General features: G+C 34.4%; 1 protein-coding gene across 2 annotated transcripts; it reads right to left on the bottom strand.

The window, feature by feature from the left end:
• Positions 1–10,806: 10,806 nt before the first annotated feature.
• Positions 10,807–14,906, bottom strand: LOC142549310 (uncharacterized). Of its 2 annotated transcripts, none has more exons than XM_075658183.1 (5): positions 14,751–14,906; positions 13,747–14,331; positions 11,811–13,070; positions 11,656–11,726; positions 10,807–11,246 (listed from the first exon to the last, which is right to left on the bottom strand). In XM_075658183.1, the coding sequence occupies exons 1-5, from the start codon at positions 14,859–14,861 to the stop codon at positions 10,925–10,927; spliced, it is 2,349 nt and encodes a 782-aa protein (XP_075514298.1). In that variant the 5' UTR covers positions 14,862–14,906; the 3' UTR covers positions 10,807–10,924. The 2 variants fall into 2 exon arrangements, with proteins under 2 accessions (XP_075514298.1, XP_075514297.1); XM_075658182.1 differs by having other exon boundaries at positions 10,808–11,261.
• Positions 14,907–20,888: the final 5,982 nt, after the last annotated feature.

Raw genomic sequence — 20,888 nt, 5'->3', positions numbered from 1 at the left:
GATGCATGAAACGTGGAAAATGTTTTTTCAAGCATCTCAGATTCTGTGACCTCATGTCCACAAAATTTTAATTGCGAGATTATTCTATACATCGCCGAATTGTAATCACTGACTTTTTTAAAGTCTAGGAATCTCAATGTATTCCATTCATCCCGGGCGGTCGGAAGTATAACTTCTCTTATATGTTCGAATCTTTCTTTTAATCCCTTCCACAAAGTCATGGGATTTTTTTCAGTCAGATATTCACATTTCAATCCATCGTCGAGATGTCGACGCAAAAATATCATGGCTCTTGCCTTTTCTTGTGATGTGCATATGTCATTTTCTTTAATGGTCTCGCTTAGACCCAATGACTCAAGATGCATTTCTACATCTAGAGTCCATGGCATATAATTCTTTCCCGTGATGTCGAGCGCAACAAATTCGAGCTTTGTTAAATTTGACATGGTGGTACTAAAAAAAATTACGATGCATTTTATTAGTTAATAATTATTGCAATACAAAGTAACGGATAAACAACAAGTACAAGTATTTGTAAAAATAAAGAAAACGCACGAGGAGGATATTCTCCGATAAATACAAGACTCGTGAGTATGACAACCAAAATAATTAAAAATATCCTTGAGAAATCCATCTTCTTTTTTCTTCGAAAAATTTGATGATGAATAATTTTTAGAGAAGAAGAGAAAGTTGGAGTGATGGAATGTGTTTGTGAGATCATATTTATAGGGCAAAAACTAGCCGTTTTTTACCATTTATGACCGTTGGGGTACAAAAAAAATAAAGGTATGTATTTGTATAATTTTATGGTAATAATATGATATATATAATATTAGACATGTTTAAATAATTATGTATATCATATCATAATATTATAATGAGTGTCATAATTTATTTTGTTTAAAAATCTTATAGGCTTTTATACTTGTCGTATCCCTTACCGGGAGTGTGGGATGTCGTCTTAACATCCTCCCAGGATTTATAACAAGTTTATGAAAAATTTATTTTTATTATTTCTAATAATAACATTATATTGTATATTAAATAAATACACAATAAATAAATAACAGTAAAATAAATATAATTATTTTTGTTACCTTTTTCTTCTGTTTGGAGCTTGGAAAAGTATGTAGGACTTTTAGAGCTTCGTGCTGATAACGTGTTGTGAAAAAGTAAAAATTTATGGTAAAAAGTAAAAATCTCAAAATTTACCAAACTACACACTTTATAATATTTTTTTCTCTACTCAATTGTGATTTTCTTCACAAATGAGAGATCTATTTATAGAAAATCTTTACAAATAATCCAAAAATAAAATACATCATTACCTACATCATCATACACTAATTTTCAATATTTACATTCAAATATTCAACATTCAAATATTCAATACACACATTTAAATATTATTTTCCAATATATATATATTAATTTTTTGGGTAAAATATCAGGGTTTATATAATTATTTTTTAAAAGTTAGAACATCCATCAAATAGTCTGTGCGTGCCTCTTCAATGATAAAGACTTTGAAAATCATGCCTTTCTGCTCATATATGTGAAAATGATAGTTTTTTTTATTTATTTGTAGTTTATATATTGTCAACTATTTATTATGAGTTTTTTTTTACAAGATTATATATAAAAATCTATCTTATAAATAATAAATATTCAGTTGAATATGTTTAATTTTAATTAATAGTATAAAAATAATACTAAAATTTACATTTCACTTTGTTTTATTTTTTGTTTCTATCATCTATTTGAAGAATTCGAAGTTTTTAATTTTTGAATAATAAATATTCAGTTGAATATGTTGAGTGCAATATGTAGCTAGAGCAATTGAAACGTGATACTTAAACTGTTGTACGGTTTAAAATATTTAAGTTATACCGTCACCACCAACTACAACTTTTAGTAAAACGACAAATGTTCGGTGCTACAAAATATGAATTTTATCATAATATACAAAGTAAAAAAATGGTGAAAAAATAGTGTGTGTAAAAAAATGTACACTTCTTATTGTAGAATAGGGTAACTGCGTCTATTTCCTATGTTTGAGGCCAGCTTGGTTCATTTATGACACAAAAAGTCTAATTAGAACACATCATTTTTTTTTTAAAAAAAAAAGAGAAATTAGAATATCTTTAATAATTCATAAAGTGTAAAGAACGAAACATGAGTAGTCAAAAATGCTTGCCGATCAAGTATATGCCAACCTACGCCACAGTGGAGCAGTAAAAGTAAAGAATCAAATTAATGCCCCAACTTAAATAAAAGGAGAATAAACTTTTTCATATTCTTAAAGCTATTCAAATCTTTCATCCACTTCCCACTTTATAATTCATAGCTTTTTTTAAAAAAAATATGTTATAAGTTTTTAAAAAAATTTATATTATCAAATTTCAATCTTATTCGGTGATTTTTTTGTTTTGTAATTATAGTACTTTTTTATGAGAGTATGACATGAACCTGATATGTGCAAAGTCGCATTAACATTTCCGATGAAAATGACAACAATGCCAAAACTTGAAATGTAGAGGAACAATATTGACAATATAGATTACTAAAATTGCAAATAAACAGCATAACATGACCAAATTTATTGCAATTTTCCCTTTTAAAATCATTTTCATAACAGAAAGTTTAGATTCAATCATTAAAAATTTCATCAACCTTTGAATGTGATCGTGAGGTATTAGTTACAATCCAACTTCGGAATTTTTTTTATTTGTTTTTTAAATCTCGACCTTATATAAAATTTACTTTTGGGCACGAGCCTAGCTCATTTTTGTAAATATTATTTAAATTTTTTTTAAAAAAAAGAAATTCCGTTACATCAAATCAGATCGATCAGTTCTTACATAAATACATAACAAACGTGGGATATGGTCTTACCAAATAAAGACTATTTTACAAGTTGATCAATAGTGTGAGCCATCCTGTTTGTTGATCTTGGCGAGAACTGAATCAAATTCCTTGAATGAATCTGTTGCGGTGTTGCAATCTAATTCAGAATAGATACCTCAAGAGCACGAGGAGCTGGTGACGACAACGCTTGTTATCACTAAATGTTACTGATGATGTCCGAGTAGATCAGGTGAGCTGGGTTGTGGCAATCTACCAGATTATGATGAGATTTGTTTAGGGAAAAATGAGCAAGGAAATATATCTGATGGTACAAATATATCTCAATGATATAGCTTCAACAACCGTGACCTGCAGACAAGGAAATGAACTCGTGAATGGGCCCAAGAGGAGTGTTCGACGTAGCCACTCCGATGCTTAAGTCAGCAAGTTGAAGGTGGAGGATAATGACAATATATATGAAGATATATGTGAGTGCCTGAAGATACAAAATTCAAGAATCTTTTAAATGAGATGTATACCTGCTATTTATAGGAGGAAATCTCATAATTACCTTGTTTTCAGTGCCCACTTGCTAAATATGGTAAGATGGTTGTCCATACCTTGCTTCTGATGATTTTTTTGACACGTCAAACCCATGTAGTTCTGAAAATAATGATTCCCAAGCATAAGGTAGCTCATATTGATGCACTCGAATGAGGTACGTTTCTCGAGATAGCCCGAATATAAAGTTCCCGGGAGCTTATATGAGAGCCCGGACGTATGGTATTCCGGGGAGAAGACGTCCCGGGTATTCACTTGCCTGGCTGCTGAAGAAATCATCTTGCACACTGACTCTGATTTGGGCTATCCATTTAATGTCTTAGGTCACTCATGACTCCAGCTCTTATGGGATATCAGTTACGTTAGGAAGAGAAATAATTTTACCAATACAACATTTTTACCGGAATAAATTTGAGTGATGTCACAAGAATTACATGACCTTACGTGTTCTTACAATCAACAATTCATGTACGCTGACGGATCACTAATACAAAAACCAATCCATCACCGCAAAGCTCTTTCGACCACTAAATTAGATTTGTCACAACATGAGTATATACATATTCTTTTTACGCCTTTCTGAAAACATATCATTCACATATGTTAATAACGTAGTATGACAACAATATATTATAATTAATAAACCAAAAAATATATAAATATTTTAATCAAATAATTATTAAGCACCACAAAATAATTATCTTAATATTTGCATTTTCGAGTCTTCATATTTTGAAACATTTGTACGATAGTTTCATTATCAATTGTTTTAAAATATTTATTTCTCTGCATAGACGATATGATTGTCATTCATCCAATTATCACTCATTTGATTGAAAACATCATCTCCACTGAAAATTAATATAAAATATATTATTATTATTAGCAATTTGATTATTTATTTAGAAGTAAATGTTTTGATCGTACAGTAATGTACGACATATTTTTTTAAAAAGAAAAATGAGCAACTTTATTTCTTTTTATGTGTCGTAGCGCAAAGTGTACCTACTTAAGCGTTAATGGATCGGACTGTTAGGCCATGAGTGCGAGAGGTGCGTATCTATATGTTGTGCTGACTCATATCATTTAGAGATCAGTCTAACTATTTCTATACCATTGACTCTGTTCCCAGCAGAGATAATATTACCCTATAAGATCTGAAGTCACTCTTTTATGACCCACTTAGCCAACCAGATCAAGTGGCGTAACGTCAGTAGCTTGACGCATGAAAACTTATCAGGAGGTCACTCATCTCAGTACTACTATAACTCATGCACGATTAACCCAATATCTCACCCAAGAAATATAGAAATGTGCTTCTTGATAGATTTGAACTCATGACCTAGTTTTGACATCAATTGTTATGATCAGGCGCTTAGCACTAGGCCAAAAACTATAGTTGTTAGCCAAAAACAAACTTTATTTCCTTATATGTGTGATAGCGCAGAGTGTACATACTTAGGCGCTAAAGGGTCGGGCTGTTAGGCCCATGAGTCCAGGGAGGTGCGTGTATATCTGCTGGTGTGTCTTATATCCCTTAAATATCAATCTTACCATTTCCCTACAACTAGATATGTCTCCAGTAGAGACAATATCTCCTTTTAAGATCTGGATTTACTCTATTACAGCTCACCTAGCCAACCAGATCAAATAGGGAAATGTCACCAGCTTGACGTACGAGAAATTCCCAATAAGTCATCAATCTCAGTACTACTTTCACTCATGCACGCTTAACCCAACACGCCCCCTCCTCCCTCCCCTTCAACATCAATCTTATTGCTATGAAGTTAATTGACATTTATTATTTTGCATTTTTTTGAGAAAGTTTGTAACCCAGAAACCCAGATATTATCAAATTTATGGGTCCGTTACTACTAGTGTGGACAATTGCCCACACTGGGTCAAGGGAAGCTCTATCATAGTTGTGCTTAAATTGATAGATTTATAATGATATATTTCAAGTAAATTAATTTCAAATTTTTTGACTTACTTAGATAGACAAAATATAAGTAAATTTCAAATACACTCAAAATGCATGCCATTTTAAAGTAATCTCTCAAATTCTTTTCTCAAATCAAATACATAATCTCATAGCAAATTTTGAAGTTTGAAAATATAATGTAAATCTGGGGTTGTGTCTGTTTCATATTAAAACCCTTCTTTTCTTCCAAACACCCTTTTTCTCAGTCTTCCCGTGCATTTACATGAGAGATACGATTTACAGTTAGGTTATGTTAAAATTGAGACTTAGATTTCAGATCCGTACCTGTTATTCTCAAGGCTTGAATCGAACTTAAAAAATTGAGTCCATTAAATACTTTTTCAGTATTTTTTAAATTATTAAAGAGTTTTTTAACGATAATTATGCATAGTACATACTCAAATATATTTATATATATTTAGTAATTAAATACTAGAACTAAAATGTTCTAAATAATCACTTAAATAATACTCGTTTAGTTGTTTTATTGGCAAAAGTATCGATCAAATTTGAATAATCAATATGTTCAAGATCTTTTTTATCAATTGATATCACAGTCAATTCATCAATTTTTCTTGAGACATCGTAGATCGAAGATAAGTTTTAATCAACTTCAACGTATATAAACTCATTTCTACATATGCAAATGTAACCGATATAGCCAACAAAATTATTTAAGCAACATAAGCATTTGGATAGCAAACATCCATTTTCTTTAAATGGTTCGACATATGAATTGTTTTTGTTTTTATTTTGATTCTGCTGCTAGAGAGGACTTCAAAATTGTCAAGTTCATGAATAAATCATATCCATCAATATCGGTACTATCATTATACCTCAAACATTTTTCAAGATTTTCACACGATCTCAATCAACAAACTATAATCAGTCATCACCAATACTTTTTAACCTCTATAAACTGAACAAAAACTCAAAAGTTTCTTCGTATGTTCAGACTATTCAAATCGAGTTTGTGAATATTTTCGTATTTTGTGAGACAGATCTCTTATTTGGGTCATCCATGAAAAAATATTATTTTTTGTGCTAAAAGTATTACTTTTTATTGTGAATATCGGTAGAATTGACCTGTCTCACAGATAAAGATTCGTGATACTGTCTCACAAGAGACCTACTCGACTTTATTATATTGCTCCTATCAAATTTTATAGTTATCATATTATCTCTATTTTATTTAAATTACAAATGATCTTTATCCTACAATCTAATTCCAAAAATTGATTAAAAATATAAACAAATTAGTGACAAAATCACGATTGATTATGTGATTAATGGATTTAGTGTACCAAAGCACACAAATTATTTATTTATTAAAACCATCCATATGCATTTATGAGTAGGTTAGTATACACGTGAACGTTTATTTATTTTATTTCAAGGCATTTATATCTTACCAGCGAATTATTGCGTAACGCATAAATATTTGTTTTTTTTAAATCAATTTTAAAATGCTTATCATATAGCTAATAATCATCATCATCCAGAAAATAAAAATGCTTCTTTGAATAGAAGTTTTGATAATCACAAAAACTAATTTCAAACGGTTTTATTTGTTAATTTTGTGAAACAGATCTTCAACCAAATTCAATTCATGAAAAAAATATTATTTTTCACTTTAATTATAGATCGGACTCAACCGTTTTACGAAAATAGAAATGTGATACCATCTCATAAGAAACATATGATTTGGTAGTATGACAAATATTAATAAACTCGTATCATTTCAACTGTTAGTAAAATTCTAAGACTTTATTTTAATAGCAGGTCTCTTGTGAAACGATCTCACGAATCTTTATCTGTAAGACGGGTCAACCCTATCGATATTCACAATAAAAAGTAATATTTTTAGCATAAAAAATAATGTTTTTTCATGGATAAACCAAATAAGATATATGTCTCACAAAATACGATTCGTGAGATCTTCTCACACAAGTTTTTGCTTAATTTGAATAGATGAATTTGAAATTAAGATATTTTAAATTCGTAATATTAAGTACATTTATTTGGTTGAGTAAATCTATTCTACAGTGTCTCGATGATCCATATGATATGATAGTAAATTTGAAATCGAAATAAAAAATATACTTATACATAAAATATTTCAAATGGATTTGACATGTAGATTTGAAATTAAATCTATTCAAATCATTTTTTTTAAATCATCGTAATGTAATTCAAATCGATTTTCCAATATAGAATATTTTCAAAATCTAATAATAAAAAAAACATCCGAATAAGTCCTTTTTATCGTTTGCACTAATGTTTATACTAGGTCACATGAAATTGTCTCAATAATGTCGTGACATATGGCGGTAAATTCGGCGCCTCTAGAATTTCTCCCCCCAAGCTACACTCCAGCTCCAACCGAAAGGACGTGAATCACACGCACCAATCTCGTCCTTGCCTCCATCATCAACATCATGCGCGTCCAACAAACGTACACAGAACGAGCGTGGTATATTCTCCCAACAACAGCCCCATTGGATAATGGGGCACAACTCGCCACCCTTTTTCTCTCAACCAACGGCCGGTCCATTACAAATTCCCGAAAGTGCCCCCTCGTCTCGCGTTATTTACTGAAACACCCCTCCCCGTCTTCTCCTATATAAACGATGCTTCACTTGTTGTAATGTTTGCCAAAATAGATAGCCAAACGGCTCTCCATAAATAATAATTTCCCCTATTTTTTTTAATTTTAATATTCAATGAGTTGATATTTGGAATCAAAGGTACAACCGATGGAAGCGTCAACCAGAAATAAATCCTCGCGAGGTACCACACTTGTGGGCCACTTCCAGCGTTCCCTCTCTCCGGGCCGCTTCTTCCCCTCCTCCATCTCCGCCTCCTCTTCCAGCACCTTCCCACCCCGATCCGATCCGATTCTCCCCCGCCCGACCAGCCCCACCCGGGTCACCCTCGGAAGATCCGTTTCCCCGTCTCCGTCCGTCCGATTTTCCGCCTCCCTGAAGCACCCACTCCCCGCCGCTCACCACCACCACCAGAGACCTAGCCCTCGGTCGTTGAATCCGGGTCCGAAGAAGACGTGTATGTGTTCCCCTACTACGCACCCGGGTTCCTTCAGGTGCAGTCTCCACAAAGGCAGCCTCTCCCCTGGGTACAGCGCGCATCAGACGACGTCGTCCTATCGCTCGAGCCACCACCATCTGAATATGCGGAGATCTGCTATGACCAATTCTTTGGTCAGGATTGGAACTGTGGAAGGTGATCTGCTGAGGCGGGCCCTCTCGGCTCTGATCCGTCCTTCTTCCCATAGCCTGCGCCGCCGCGCCGATTTCCGGGCGCAGAAGAGCCGGCTCTGTGCGATGTCCAAAGCCGAGGACTTGTAGCCCATTTTTCCCCGTGTGTGTGTGTTATACGAGGTTTGAACCGGTGGGTTTGAACTTGGACGAGGACATTTTTGTCATTTCATATATATCCCGAGCTGCTGCTGTTATTTTATTCACCGTCTCTCTTTAATTTATTTCTTATATATTTGAAATCAAATATAGTTCAAGAAAACATGGAGTGATGATGATTTTGGCTATCGTTCCAAGTGGTTGTATTTGTAAATATGATAAATTTCGGACTAGATTCGCAAAATCTCGTCGGGTATTTAACAAATTACGATAATTCAACGGTCTGGGTTGGTTTACCCGAATCCACTGAAAATATTGAACCGGTCAATTATAAATATATCTAATATTTAATCATTATTATTATTAGTTAATGTGATTTATTTTTATTTTTATTATTAATCAAGAGTCTATGTTTTGTTTACGTGCAGGTATGATGGGGGAGGAGAGAATCGAAGATAATGAAGTAGAAATGTAAGTACATTCTACGTTTTATAGACTTGCAACATTTGTTCAAAGGCACATACGAATTTCCTCCGTTCTCCGGTATACTCAACCAGGAATATTGGTGTGTCCACCGGATCCTGATCCAGCTACCACAACCCTCATCGGACGAGGAGCCATCGTTTGTTGACCAAACCTAAACTAATTTTTTTGGCCCAGACCTAATTTAACAAATAGAATAGAAATTAAAAAAGGGTCAATGAATTAAAAAAAAAAACAAACTTTGGAAAAAGACGAATTTTCTATTAAAACTAAAAATAATATGTTATTTATTAAAAAAAATAGATTATTTTTGTTGGGATGTAATAATTTTATGGTTAAATGTGATTAATTAACTGGGATTTAGCGTATATGATGGAAAAAAGGTTCAATTCTCGTTTGCTTCTGGAAGCTGCTAATGTTTATAATAGTTCAAATATATTGATCCCATGTGAATAAATTCATGATACTCACAGAAAATTTAGAATCTAAGTGTCATTAGTTCATACGCAGGTTTTGAAATACTCATGAGCCTGAAATCATGAATAACACCGTTAGAAGGGGGTCAGGAGAGTGTCCTGACGTAACCATTCCGACGCTCAAATAAGGGACTGTGGATATAAGTGTGGAGAGCAGCTAAGGGTGCTGCTGAAAAATAATATAGTGAATGTCTGAGTTATACACACGAACCTGATATTCATATGAGAATATCTGGGTCCGTGATGGGCCTGTCTTCCATTTGAGCTAAAGATGAGCCAGAAGTAATGGGCTCATCCATGGGTATCAATTTAATAAATCATTTTAGATATAAATTAAATTATTAAATGTCAACGGTTTATGACATTATATCTACGGACTAAATTAGTGTTTCTTTTAACTGAAGAATGAATGATGCAATGGAAAGTTTTGAACTGATCAAGGAAGGACTAATTCAAAAATCTCCCCAAACTACGGTCAAACTTTTTACGATCCAGACTAAAGCATAAGTTTTCTTTAGGGTGGTAAGTTCCCACTTGATTTCATTTTATTTTTGGGACCAATCTCTTGTCAAATTTCAAATTAATCGGCCCATTTTTGAGAGAGTCCAACCATTTTCATTTAGATTTGTGATTATTTCTACGAACAACGGGACCACAATTACAACACGAGTTGACAATACCAGCAATTGCCAGCTTGGGGAGCTTGTGGGACAAAGTCGAGAGATTTGCTTCAAATTTATCGATCCAAATTCGATCTAATGCAATTTTAAGTTGTTAGTGAGTTTTCTATAAAAAAAAATTTGATGAATTCTTGTGTCGATTATGACCACAGATCAGGTGAAGTGAGTGTGTATATATAGATGAACACTGCTAAAGATACTACCAAAATATCGTACAACGATATTTACAACAATTATATAGTGAGATTTTGTTATTATATCCCAATAATTTGTTATTATTTCGTGAGAATTTGTATTGAATTTATCATGAGATTTAATAAATGAACTTTTGTATTGAATTTTTGTGTTGTAAGAATTGTTGTACAAAATTGGTTGTAAATGGATACAATGAATAATCATAATAATATTCTTATAATACGAAAATGACAAAATGCACAACGGCCAAACAAGATATACGAAATGGCCCAAAGACCAGTTTCTTGTTTTGCTCTCTCTAAAGCCTAACTACAAGATACATATTGGCTATGCCTGATTAAGGCTTCTTCCCTTCATGGTTTTCAGAGTCTTTTTCCTTCTCTTCCACCTTAACACAGCCAGTTTCTCAAATCTCCGCTTGCGGTATCTCTGACGATTCTTTAACCAACCTGTGTAATCTTTTCCTTGTTTGCATTCAATGAAATCAACCAGATCCTCAAAACCAGATGTTCTTTCACCCATCATGCAACTCAAGAAGATCTCTCCGTTACTCGTCTCTTCTGTCTCTTCTTCCAATCCCACAACGGCCTCCATATGCGATCCAGTTGCTAAACCACTTTGTGAGCTCACGTTTGCCACTTCTTTACACCTGTTATCGTTCATACTGAACAAGAATTGACATGCCATTATAAATTAGAAAATAGAACCCAATTAAAATCAGCAGACACAAAGCCACCATATATATATATTCATGGAAATATGGTCGTGGTTTGCATGTGTCCCTTCTACTTGAAAACTCAGGTTAGGAAGGTGTTTGCAATCGAGTTTCAATTTCTACAACATGATTGAAGACGGAAGCTCCATTATCTTAAATTTGACTGCATTAAAGGAGCTCGCTTAAAATTTGGTATGAGAGAAGTTGAGGTGGTTGCAATAAGATTTCTTGATGGCCAGCAGATAATGAGATCATATAAATGCTTCGCATTATGTTGTAGGAGAAAAATGGCATTCTGGAAGAACATACTTCTAAAACAACAGCACAAATCAATGTCATTTACCGTGAATATAATGACCTTATCTTCTGAAACTTTGATGCAACTACGATGCTGGGGTTTTGATCCACCATGGTCTGCATCATCATTAAAAAATTGACATTTGAAACTATACAGAGGTTACATATAAAGGCCCAAAGGAAGAACAAAACAGCAGCTACCTCCTGGATTCTGACGACAGGAAATCCAGATGACAACGATCCTGTTTTGAAATCAACCATTTTGTTTAATGCATCTAACCCACCCTCTTCAAAGATGAATAGATTCAATAGTCCCAGAATTGTCAACAAACTACCCTTCACTAAGCAATCAAGTCCACAGACAAAGCTTAGCGACATCAGTCCTGCGAAATGCAGAAACATCATTTTGGAATCCTTGCTTCCCTCAGAATGACATGATAACACATTTGATAAATACTGTTGCAACGGTAGATCAGTTGGAAAATCTCTGAAACAGGTCACTGCCCCCAAAATGAAATCATATTCCTTGCTCGAGGAGAAATCTTTCAAAGTGTTCAGACAGCACAAGTCATTGTTATTTCTGAGACACCAAAGGACTCCTAGCAGTGATGTGCCCATTAACTTCAATAAGGAAGCTAGAAGATATATGTCCTGCGTAGTCATAGCCTCCATTGAATACCTTGTAATTTCATCAAAGCTTCCAGAAACTTGGTGAATCAAGCAGGTTGAGATGGCTAGAATGTCATCGTGGCAAGATATGCCATAAACATTTTGGAACTCCTTTACTACTCTTATAGAAGAACAGACAAGCTCAGATTTAATTTTAGAGAAACGATCGTGCAACCTTTGATTCGATGCATGATTTAATTTGGCAAGTAGACCATCAAACCTTTTTTTTGTGTCGAGTGAAATGAGAAAATCAAAGGGCAGATGAGCAGTTTCGTCTGATGTACCAGATATAGCACATTCGCTGGCACTTGTAGAGTAGCCATCTTTTTGCAAGTAAGACATATGTGACTTGTACAAACAGACCGACTTTTCAAAAATTGCCAAGAAACAGTTGACTAGTTTACGATCTGGTTTCAAACTTTCAATCTTCGTCACAGCCTGAGTAGCTCTAGAAACCATAAAAATCAGATGTGCTTGCATATATTTTGGCCCAGATATCATAATAGGACAAAAAAGCAATGATACGGCTGTACTCACACTTAAAGCTGGAGCTAAAAATGAATATCTATTTTCCTCAGCATGTGCTGAAAATAATCGACTGAGAAAATCGCCAAATGCTTGTTTGTCAGAAAATGAGAGGATAAAATGATTGCATATGGCTTCCATCACAATCCCAAAATCCCCCTGAGAAGGATGAGGATTTAACAGTGTTTCATTCTTCGAAGCAACAGAACAAATCATCTTGAAATATCGTCTTAAGTGTCCATTCACAAAACATTCATCTACAAACACCTGTGCACAAAATTTCAGTTACATTTAAACTAGACTACAATTTGGTTAAAGATCCAGTAAAATCTGGGTCAAACGATAGACAAAGTTTTGTCCACGCAAACAATATAAAGAGGCATTTATTTCTTCCAAACCACATAAGAAAGATCATGAAGCAAATTTTCAAGTGGCACTACCATATGTGTTAATAGAAGGGATTGAAAGAAATGTGCCACTTCCTACTCTTAGTTGAATTCCAAATATTTATCACTTTAACAAGATACAGTTGTTTTTTTCTAAAAAAAATGCATTTGATGAGAAGGGGGAGTGTGCAGGTTATGCAGGTCAAGTTAGAGGACAAATGCATTTCACCTCCTTATGTGTACGCAAGTAAAAAACCAAACCAAAAAATATTTGCATAAACCTTAGAATTATATCAAATTCAAGAATTTTGTCTTGTTCGAGCATGTCATGGATATTATGGCGAATGTTTTACTTAATCATTGTAGTGGATCTGCAAGATTACACAATGAAAGTCCAGAAATACATGTCTGTTAACATCCAGTCTTCTACACAGTTAATTATTTCTAATTAAACGCCACCAAATTGTAAACCCAGGAACCTCATAGAAAATAAAAAGTATATATTCTCTTCCATTAAGTGATTGATCATGAATGTACATTCAAAGGCAGTAAATTACCTCAAGCATAGCACTCATGAAAAAATGAAGAGGATTACAAGGCTCCAAAATTTGTAAAGAAGCAGTGAAGTCCTCAGCAAAGGAGGTAGAGCAACCTTTGCTGCCAGGATCGCACCGACGAAAAACTGATTTATTATATATGAAGACATGTTTGCCTTTATTCTCAACGCAAATCGGAGAACACAACTTCTTAATTACTCTTAAAAGAATCTGCCCTTTTTCTAGCATAAGATTTTGTTGCGCCGCAAGTAAAGTTAAGAGGAGCATGCAACATCGCAACAGCAAATTCACTACTTCGACATCATCAAACAAATGAAGGTCGGACTCGGATTCATTCTCACTCCGACTCTCATTTTCGGAAATGTCTAACAAAGTAGAGGAAATTTTCTCAAATCTTTCCGCTAATTCAGCAAAGAGTGAATTAGAGAGAAGACAAACATCTTCAAATGTCACTTTGATCCCAATATAGCACGTTTCAAGGCCAAAGTAACCAGAACCAACTGTATTCTTGGGACTCCATTTCACGTTTGAAGAAATACCGACAAGCAGGCAAAATAACTTCTTCAAGATTGGGGGCTTAATTCCCTGCAACAAAGAGTCCAATGTTACCGACAAATCACAAGTAGCAAACCTTTTGGCTATGGTTCATAGTTTCGGGACTTACTGCACTAACGAATTTTGATCAGGCTAACCTACAAATTGCCTTAAAACATTTCCCGTGCAAATAAATACACAAAATATCAATCCGAATAGAAGGGGTTAAAAAGGAGGTGTCTTTATCTGCAAATCTTATTTCCTACTTACAAAGGATTACACTTTTCGCATTCCAATGCCAGTTTTCAAAGAAGATTTGCACGAAAGCCCGCCTAAATCTTACCAAACAATTTTTTTTAAAAAAAAAACAGAAAAGAATATACTCTTCGAAAAACCAATGGGCATTTCAAGGACAAGCATAGAACTCCAATCTATGGCAAATCCGCTGAAAAAGGAACTAAAACCCAAACCTCGGGTGACTGGAAAACAGAAATTATGGCCGGAAAATCATCTGAAAAGCACCCATTCGAGTTTTGGCTGGGAACGGCTTCCTTGTCGCAGCTCCTCTTCTGCGAAACCATCGTCAATGAGCTTTTGGCGCGTAAAAGTCGGGCGTAAACTTTTGATTTTTGGACTGAAATGGAGAAATCAAATTTGCCATAATTGCAGAATACCCCGATGCTAAAATTACAAAGAGCCCCTTTGAGATTTTTTAAACTCTGCCGACATCCAAATGTAAAGTTTTATTTTGGATCGATGATTTTATTTTAGTAGAGATTTTATAATAAAAATAATAATTTCTGTTTTGAATATAAAACTCATCTCGAACGTCTATATCTACTTTAAACTTTGCTCGAAAAGGATATTTTTCGATTATTTTCTTCACAATAATTCTTTTGTCTGATCACATAGATTTATGGATTTATTTATAATTTTCATATTAAATTTAAGTTTAAGTGAATCATAAAATTAGTTAAATGTTATAATACATTAAAAATAAAATATATAAAATACAAAACAATTATTTTATCATAAACCAAAAATCATCTAATCATAAAATTAATATAAATAAAGTTATAATGTTAAAACTCACCCGTTCTGTCTTAAATACATAGGCTTTTTTTTTTGTTTTTCATACAGATTAAAAAATTCATTGAAAAACAAAGTTTACAAACAAATTTCATATTTTGTCTTTATTTAATTATTTCAAAAAATAATTGCACGTTTTTTTTCAAAACTTAATTAATAGGATATTGTAATGCCCGAAAATTTAACCCTAGTAATCTGTAATTATTGATTTATAATTTGATATGATTATGAAAGGATTAATCGGGACACGATTTGAAGTAACGTGTGAAAATGTATGTGGGAGGACAGTACCATCGGCGCACATGCGCGACATGAGACGCGCACATGCGCGAATTGGACAGAAGGTCTCGCGCATATGCGCGACAGGAAGGCGCGCATATGCGCGAGCTGTGTGAAGGTTCAATCACAACTCCAGAGAGTCTCGCGCATATGCGCGGAAGGTGTCGCGCATATGCGCGAGCTGCCGAGAAGAAATGTGCGAAGACCAGAAGGTCTCGCGCATATGCGCCGATTTAGGTCGCGCATATGCGCGAGACGTGTTGGATTAAAAATGAAGCCACGTTCCTTTCTCATGCAATGTGTAGGGATATATATATACATACAATCGTTCATTCAGAAAAAGGAAGGGAGAAATGAAAACCGAGGCCAACTTCAAGTCTTGATTTTAGATTTTGATTTGTGATAAATCCGTCCGTTTGATTTTGAATCCGAGTACGGTACTGTGTTTCTATCGACGTAGGCTACAATTAAACGTAAGTTTTGCTACGTTTTGACATGTTTTGAAATTATACTATTGTCAGAATTGAATAGGATTCAAATATGATGTTCTTGTCATGTTAGACATCATAGAATCGAAGTCAGATTAAGAAACAGACTGATTATGGAATTGTTATGATTTTCTGATTATATTGATCTGAAATTGGACAGATTTGGATTATGGATGGATTACAAATTGTATCGGATATGGGTTATGATTTGTAATTGATGTCTGTTGATATGGTATTGACGGGGATACTGAGATTGTGCCGTTATGCTGTGATTTGAATTAAATCCAGATTAATCAGATTCAATGTTGAATTGAGAATGAAATATTGATATTATGATTCTCAATATGTCGTTTCAGATTTACAGAGACAGTCTTGAGTTCAGAATTGATATTGCTTCAGACCGAGACTACAAACGAAAGGTATAAGTCAATGTGGTATCGGGAGATCGACTTAAGTCGGTTTAGACTTGAGTTTCCCTAAATCACATATTTTATTTTATTGCATTGATATTTGCATTGATTTGATTGATGTACTTGTTCTCTTGATTTATAGATAGCAGGTATTAGACGAGTAATCTTGTGACAGAAGTGCCTGATAGTGGCGGGATCGCCACGGGCACATTGCACGATGTCACAAGATAGTGTATGGGCGATAGTGCCAAAGTCTGTCACCGGATGATTGGCTATCAATGTGGATAGAAATGTGGCTTCTTCTATTACTGGTGATCGGTACTGTATCAATGTTGATAGAATCGTAACTCTTCTATTACTGATGATCGATATCATATCGATGTGGATAGAATCGGAGTTTCTTCTATTACTGGTGATCGATACTATATCGATGTGGATAGAATCAGAGCTTCTTCTATTACTGGTGATCGATACCCTATCGACGTGGATAGAACTGGAGTCTTTTCTATTACTGTTGGTCGATATGGGAATGCCAACTTCTGAAAACCGGGATCCCTAGACTAGGATTGAGTCTAGTCTGAATTGTAGAGTTACGAGTATTGTCGACAGCCTGATATTGATTATGTTTCAGATTTTGATACATATTGCTGTTATCTGTTACATGCTTTATATTTGTTTATATGATTGCATGTTTCGTTGATTTATACTGGGATTATATTCTCACCGGAATTATCCGGCTGTTGTCTTGTTTGTATGTGTACATGACAACAGGTGGGACATGATATCAGGGTCCAGGAGATGAGGAGAGATCGTGATAGAGTGGAGACTTCGGACTTTGATGTATATAGGGTTTTGGCACTTGATAATTAGATGTTGAACTTAGTTTTTACTGATTTTTAGACGGTACGGGACTTGTACTTTATTTTATACTGAATTGTATATTAGTTTGATTTCACTACATTCCCCATTAAAAAGAAAAAAAATTTTATGACCCTAATTACTTGATTAGTAAATTGATCCTGATGACGATTAAGAACTGATTAGCGTCCGGGTCCCCACAGATATATTAATAAAAAAATGCTATTAAATATAAAAATTGAACTATATATTAAAACTACCGAAAAAGAAAGAAATCATATGTAATTGAGTTATCATTTTAAAACCTAGTACATTCGTCTCAAATATATAAATTTATTTGTTTTCCACACTGATTAAGAAAATCATTTGGAAAAACAAAGTTGATGAACAAAATTCTTATTTAATTTGAGTAGGTCTCTTAAGAGACGGTCTCACGAATCTTTATCTGTGAGACGGGTCAACTATACATGTCAAAACGGGCTGACGGGGCGGGCCAGCCCGCAACCCACCGCAACCCGCCATTAGGCGGGACGGGGCGGGCCAGCCCGCCATTTTGGCGGACCTCTAAATGGCCAACCCAGCCCAACCCACCTTGGGCCGCGGGCTAGGCGGGCCAACCCGCTTATTATTTTTTTTAAAAAAAATACTAAATAGTATTAAAATAAATATAGAAGAAAAATATATTTCAGTTAAATATTTTCATAAAAAACTTAAAAACATTGAAATAAGACATTGAAAGCATACAACAATCAACATAATACATAAAAAAAATAAAGTGTTTATTCTAATTCACACAAGATTTCATCGTACACATGTACTAAAAATTAACTCATGTAATATTATGTTTTCAATAATACAGATAATTACTTTATTTACTATATTATTTTGATAATTCTGGATTAGTTCGAGTTAAACATTAAAAAAAGGGAGGGGACCGAAGAGTATAACATCTTCAAAAAAAAATAGAAGCATATAGATTTTACCAGAGTGATTGAAGTTAGGCACATGAGAAAAAATAAGGAAAAAATAGGAATTTTTATATAAAACTTAAAAATATAAAATTCTACCCTAATTTGGCGGGCCAGCCCGCAACCCAAACGGGCTCAACCCATTTGGCCCGCAACCCAAACGGGCTCAACCCGTTTGGCCCACCTCCAAACGGGCTGCTATTTTATCAACCCAACCCGCTCAATTTTATGGCGGGGCGGGCCGACCCGACGGGCCTGACCCAATTTGACAAGCCTAGGGTCAACCCTAGCGATATTCATAATAAAAAGTAATACTCTTAGCATAAAAAATAATATTTTTTCATGGATGACCCACATAAGAGATCTGTCTCAAAAAATACGACCCACGAGACTATCTCACACAAGTTTTTGCTCTTTAATTTTGGATCCTACTTATATAATTTGAATACCATTGCTACAAACCAATTTAAAAGCATTGGACCCAAAAGTTAGAAGACGATGCTTTGGGAAAGAGGAAGGCAAAACGAATAAAAGTGACCCTCTCAACACATTACTCCTTGTTCTAAATCTTGAGACAATGTCAAGTACCAAATAGTAAATGATCTTCTTCCTCTAGCTCCTCTTGCCAACAAATCTGGCACTTTCTTCTTTATCTTTGACCATCTTCGTTGTTTTCCCTCCTAAACAATGGTGGCCATTCTCAGGCCTGCTCGCCTTCCTCTGACAACATTGCCGATCCTGTTAGAATCTTTTCTAAAAATCATGTTTCTACACGTATATAAACTTGAAAATCAATATACGGAAATAAATCGAGTGTTACCTCCAACCATTGAAAAATTTTGATTTCTCTGCTTTTCCTTCTGGTTGAAGTCTTCTAAGCACTCCTTCCTCTCAATAGATGCCGTATAATTTTTTTATGAGGTGTATGCTTAGGGACCTCAATCACCGCTATTTATAGACGTTTTTCATACCATTAATGAGTGTATCGGGAGTTGAGATTCAAAAAAAAAAACGTGTACGCATCTCAATTTCTAAAGTTGAGACGGTGCATGTATCATTTTTGTCAAAAGTTGTAGGCAATGACCGTCGCCATTTCCTACACGTCCGTTCTTCTTCTGATATGTGTCACTTTTTCTTACATTCTCGCACTTGACACATATATCTCATTTACCATAGGAAAAAATAAAATACATGAATCATGGCGATATGTTATCTAAAAACGATTATTATCTTCCATGTATTACAATGTATTATATTTCTCAAATAACTTAATGAATAAACCCTATGTTTATTCGAGGTCCAATTTTATTGATATTTATCAAATCAATGAATGTGTACACAACAAATATGAGAAAATATCACATCATAGTTTCATTAACTTTGTTCTTACAATAAAATTACATAAAGGAACCGGGTCTTATTCTTTCTGTATGATTCTTAAATTTCAATGGTGGCATGCCCTTAGTCAAAGGATCTGCAATCATAAATTTAGTGTTAATGTGCTCGATAAGTAACTTCTTATCTTTAACACGTTCTCGTATGGCTAAATACTTATTGTCAATGTGCTTGCTTCAACTACCACTTTTGTTCTTTTTAGCCATAAAAACAGCAGCTGAATTGTCAGAATATATTCTTAATGGCCTAAATATAGAATCCATGATTTTAAGCCTCGAAATGAAACTCTTCAACCATACACCATGTGAGGTTGCCTCAAAACAAGATACGAACTCAGCTTCCATAGTGAAAATAGCAGTCAATGTCTGCTTTGCACTTTTCCAAGATACAGCTCCACCAGCTAGCATAAAAATATATCCTGAAGTAGATTTTCGTGAATCAATGCAGCCAGCGTAGTCTAAATTAGAGTAGCCAATTACTTCCAAATTCTCAGTTCGTCTGAACATAAGCATATAATATTTGGTCCCTTGAAGGTACCTCATTACTTTCTTTGCAGCTTTCCAATGGTCTAAACCTGGATTACTCTGATATCTTCCCAATATCCCAACAACAACTGCAATGTCAGGTCTAGTGCAAACCTGAGCATACATTAAGCTTCCGACAGCAGAAGCATAAGGAATGTTTTTCATTTGTTCCCGCTCTAGATCATTCTTTGGGCATTGGCTCAAACTGAATTTATCGCCTTTCACAACGAGAGCTATACTTGGTGAACAATATTTCATCCGATATCTCTCTAAAATTTTGTTGATATAGGTTTCTTGAGACAGACCTAAAATACCTCGAATTCTGTCTCTATGTATCTTAATGCCAATGACATAAGATGCATCGCTCATATCCTTCATATCAAAGTTTTTAGAGAGAAATTGTTTCACCTCATATAACAAATCCTTATCATTGGTTGCAAGTAATATATCATTCACATATAGAATAAGGAAACAAATCTTGCTCCCACTGACCTTCTGGTATATACATTGATCCATGGGGTTCTCAACGAATCCGAATGAAAAGATAACATCATGAAATTTCAAATACCATTGACGGGAAGCTTGTTTTATAGATTT

The sequence above is a fragment of the Primulina tabacum genome, chromosome 6 (genome assembly GCF_025594145.1).
Source record: "Primulina tabacum isolate GXHZ01 chromosome 6, ASM2559414v2, whole genome shotgun sequence".
Classification (NCBI taxonomy): domain Eukaryota; kingdom Viridiplantae; phylum Streptophyta; class Magnoliopsida; order Lamiales; family Gesneriaceae; genus Primulina; species Primulina tabacum.
The sequence above is the reverse complement of the archived record's forward strand: the minus strand, read 5'-3'. Positions and strand labels throughout refer to the sequence as shown.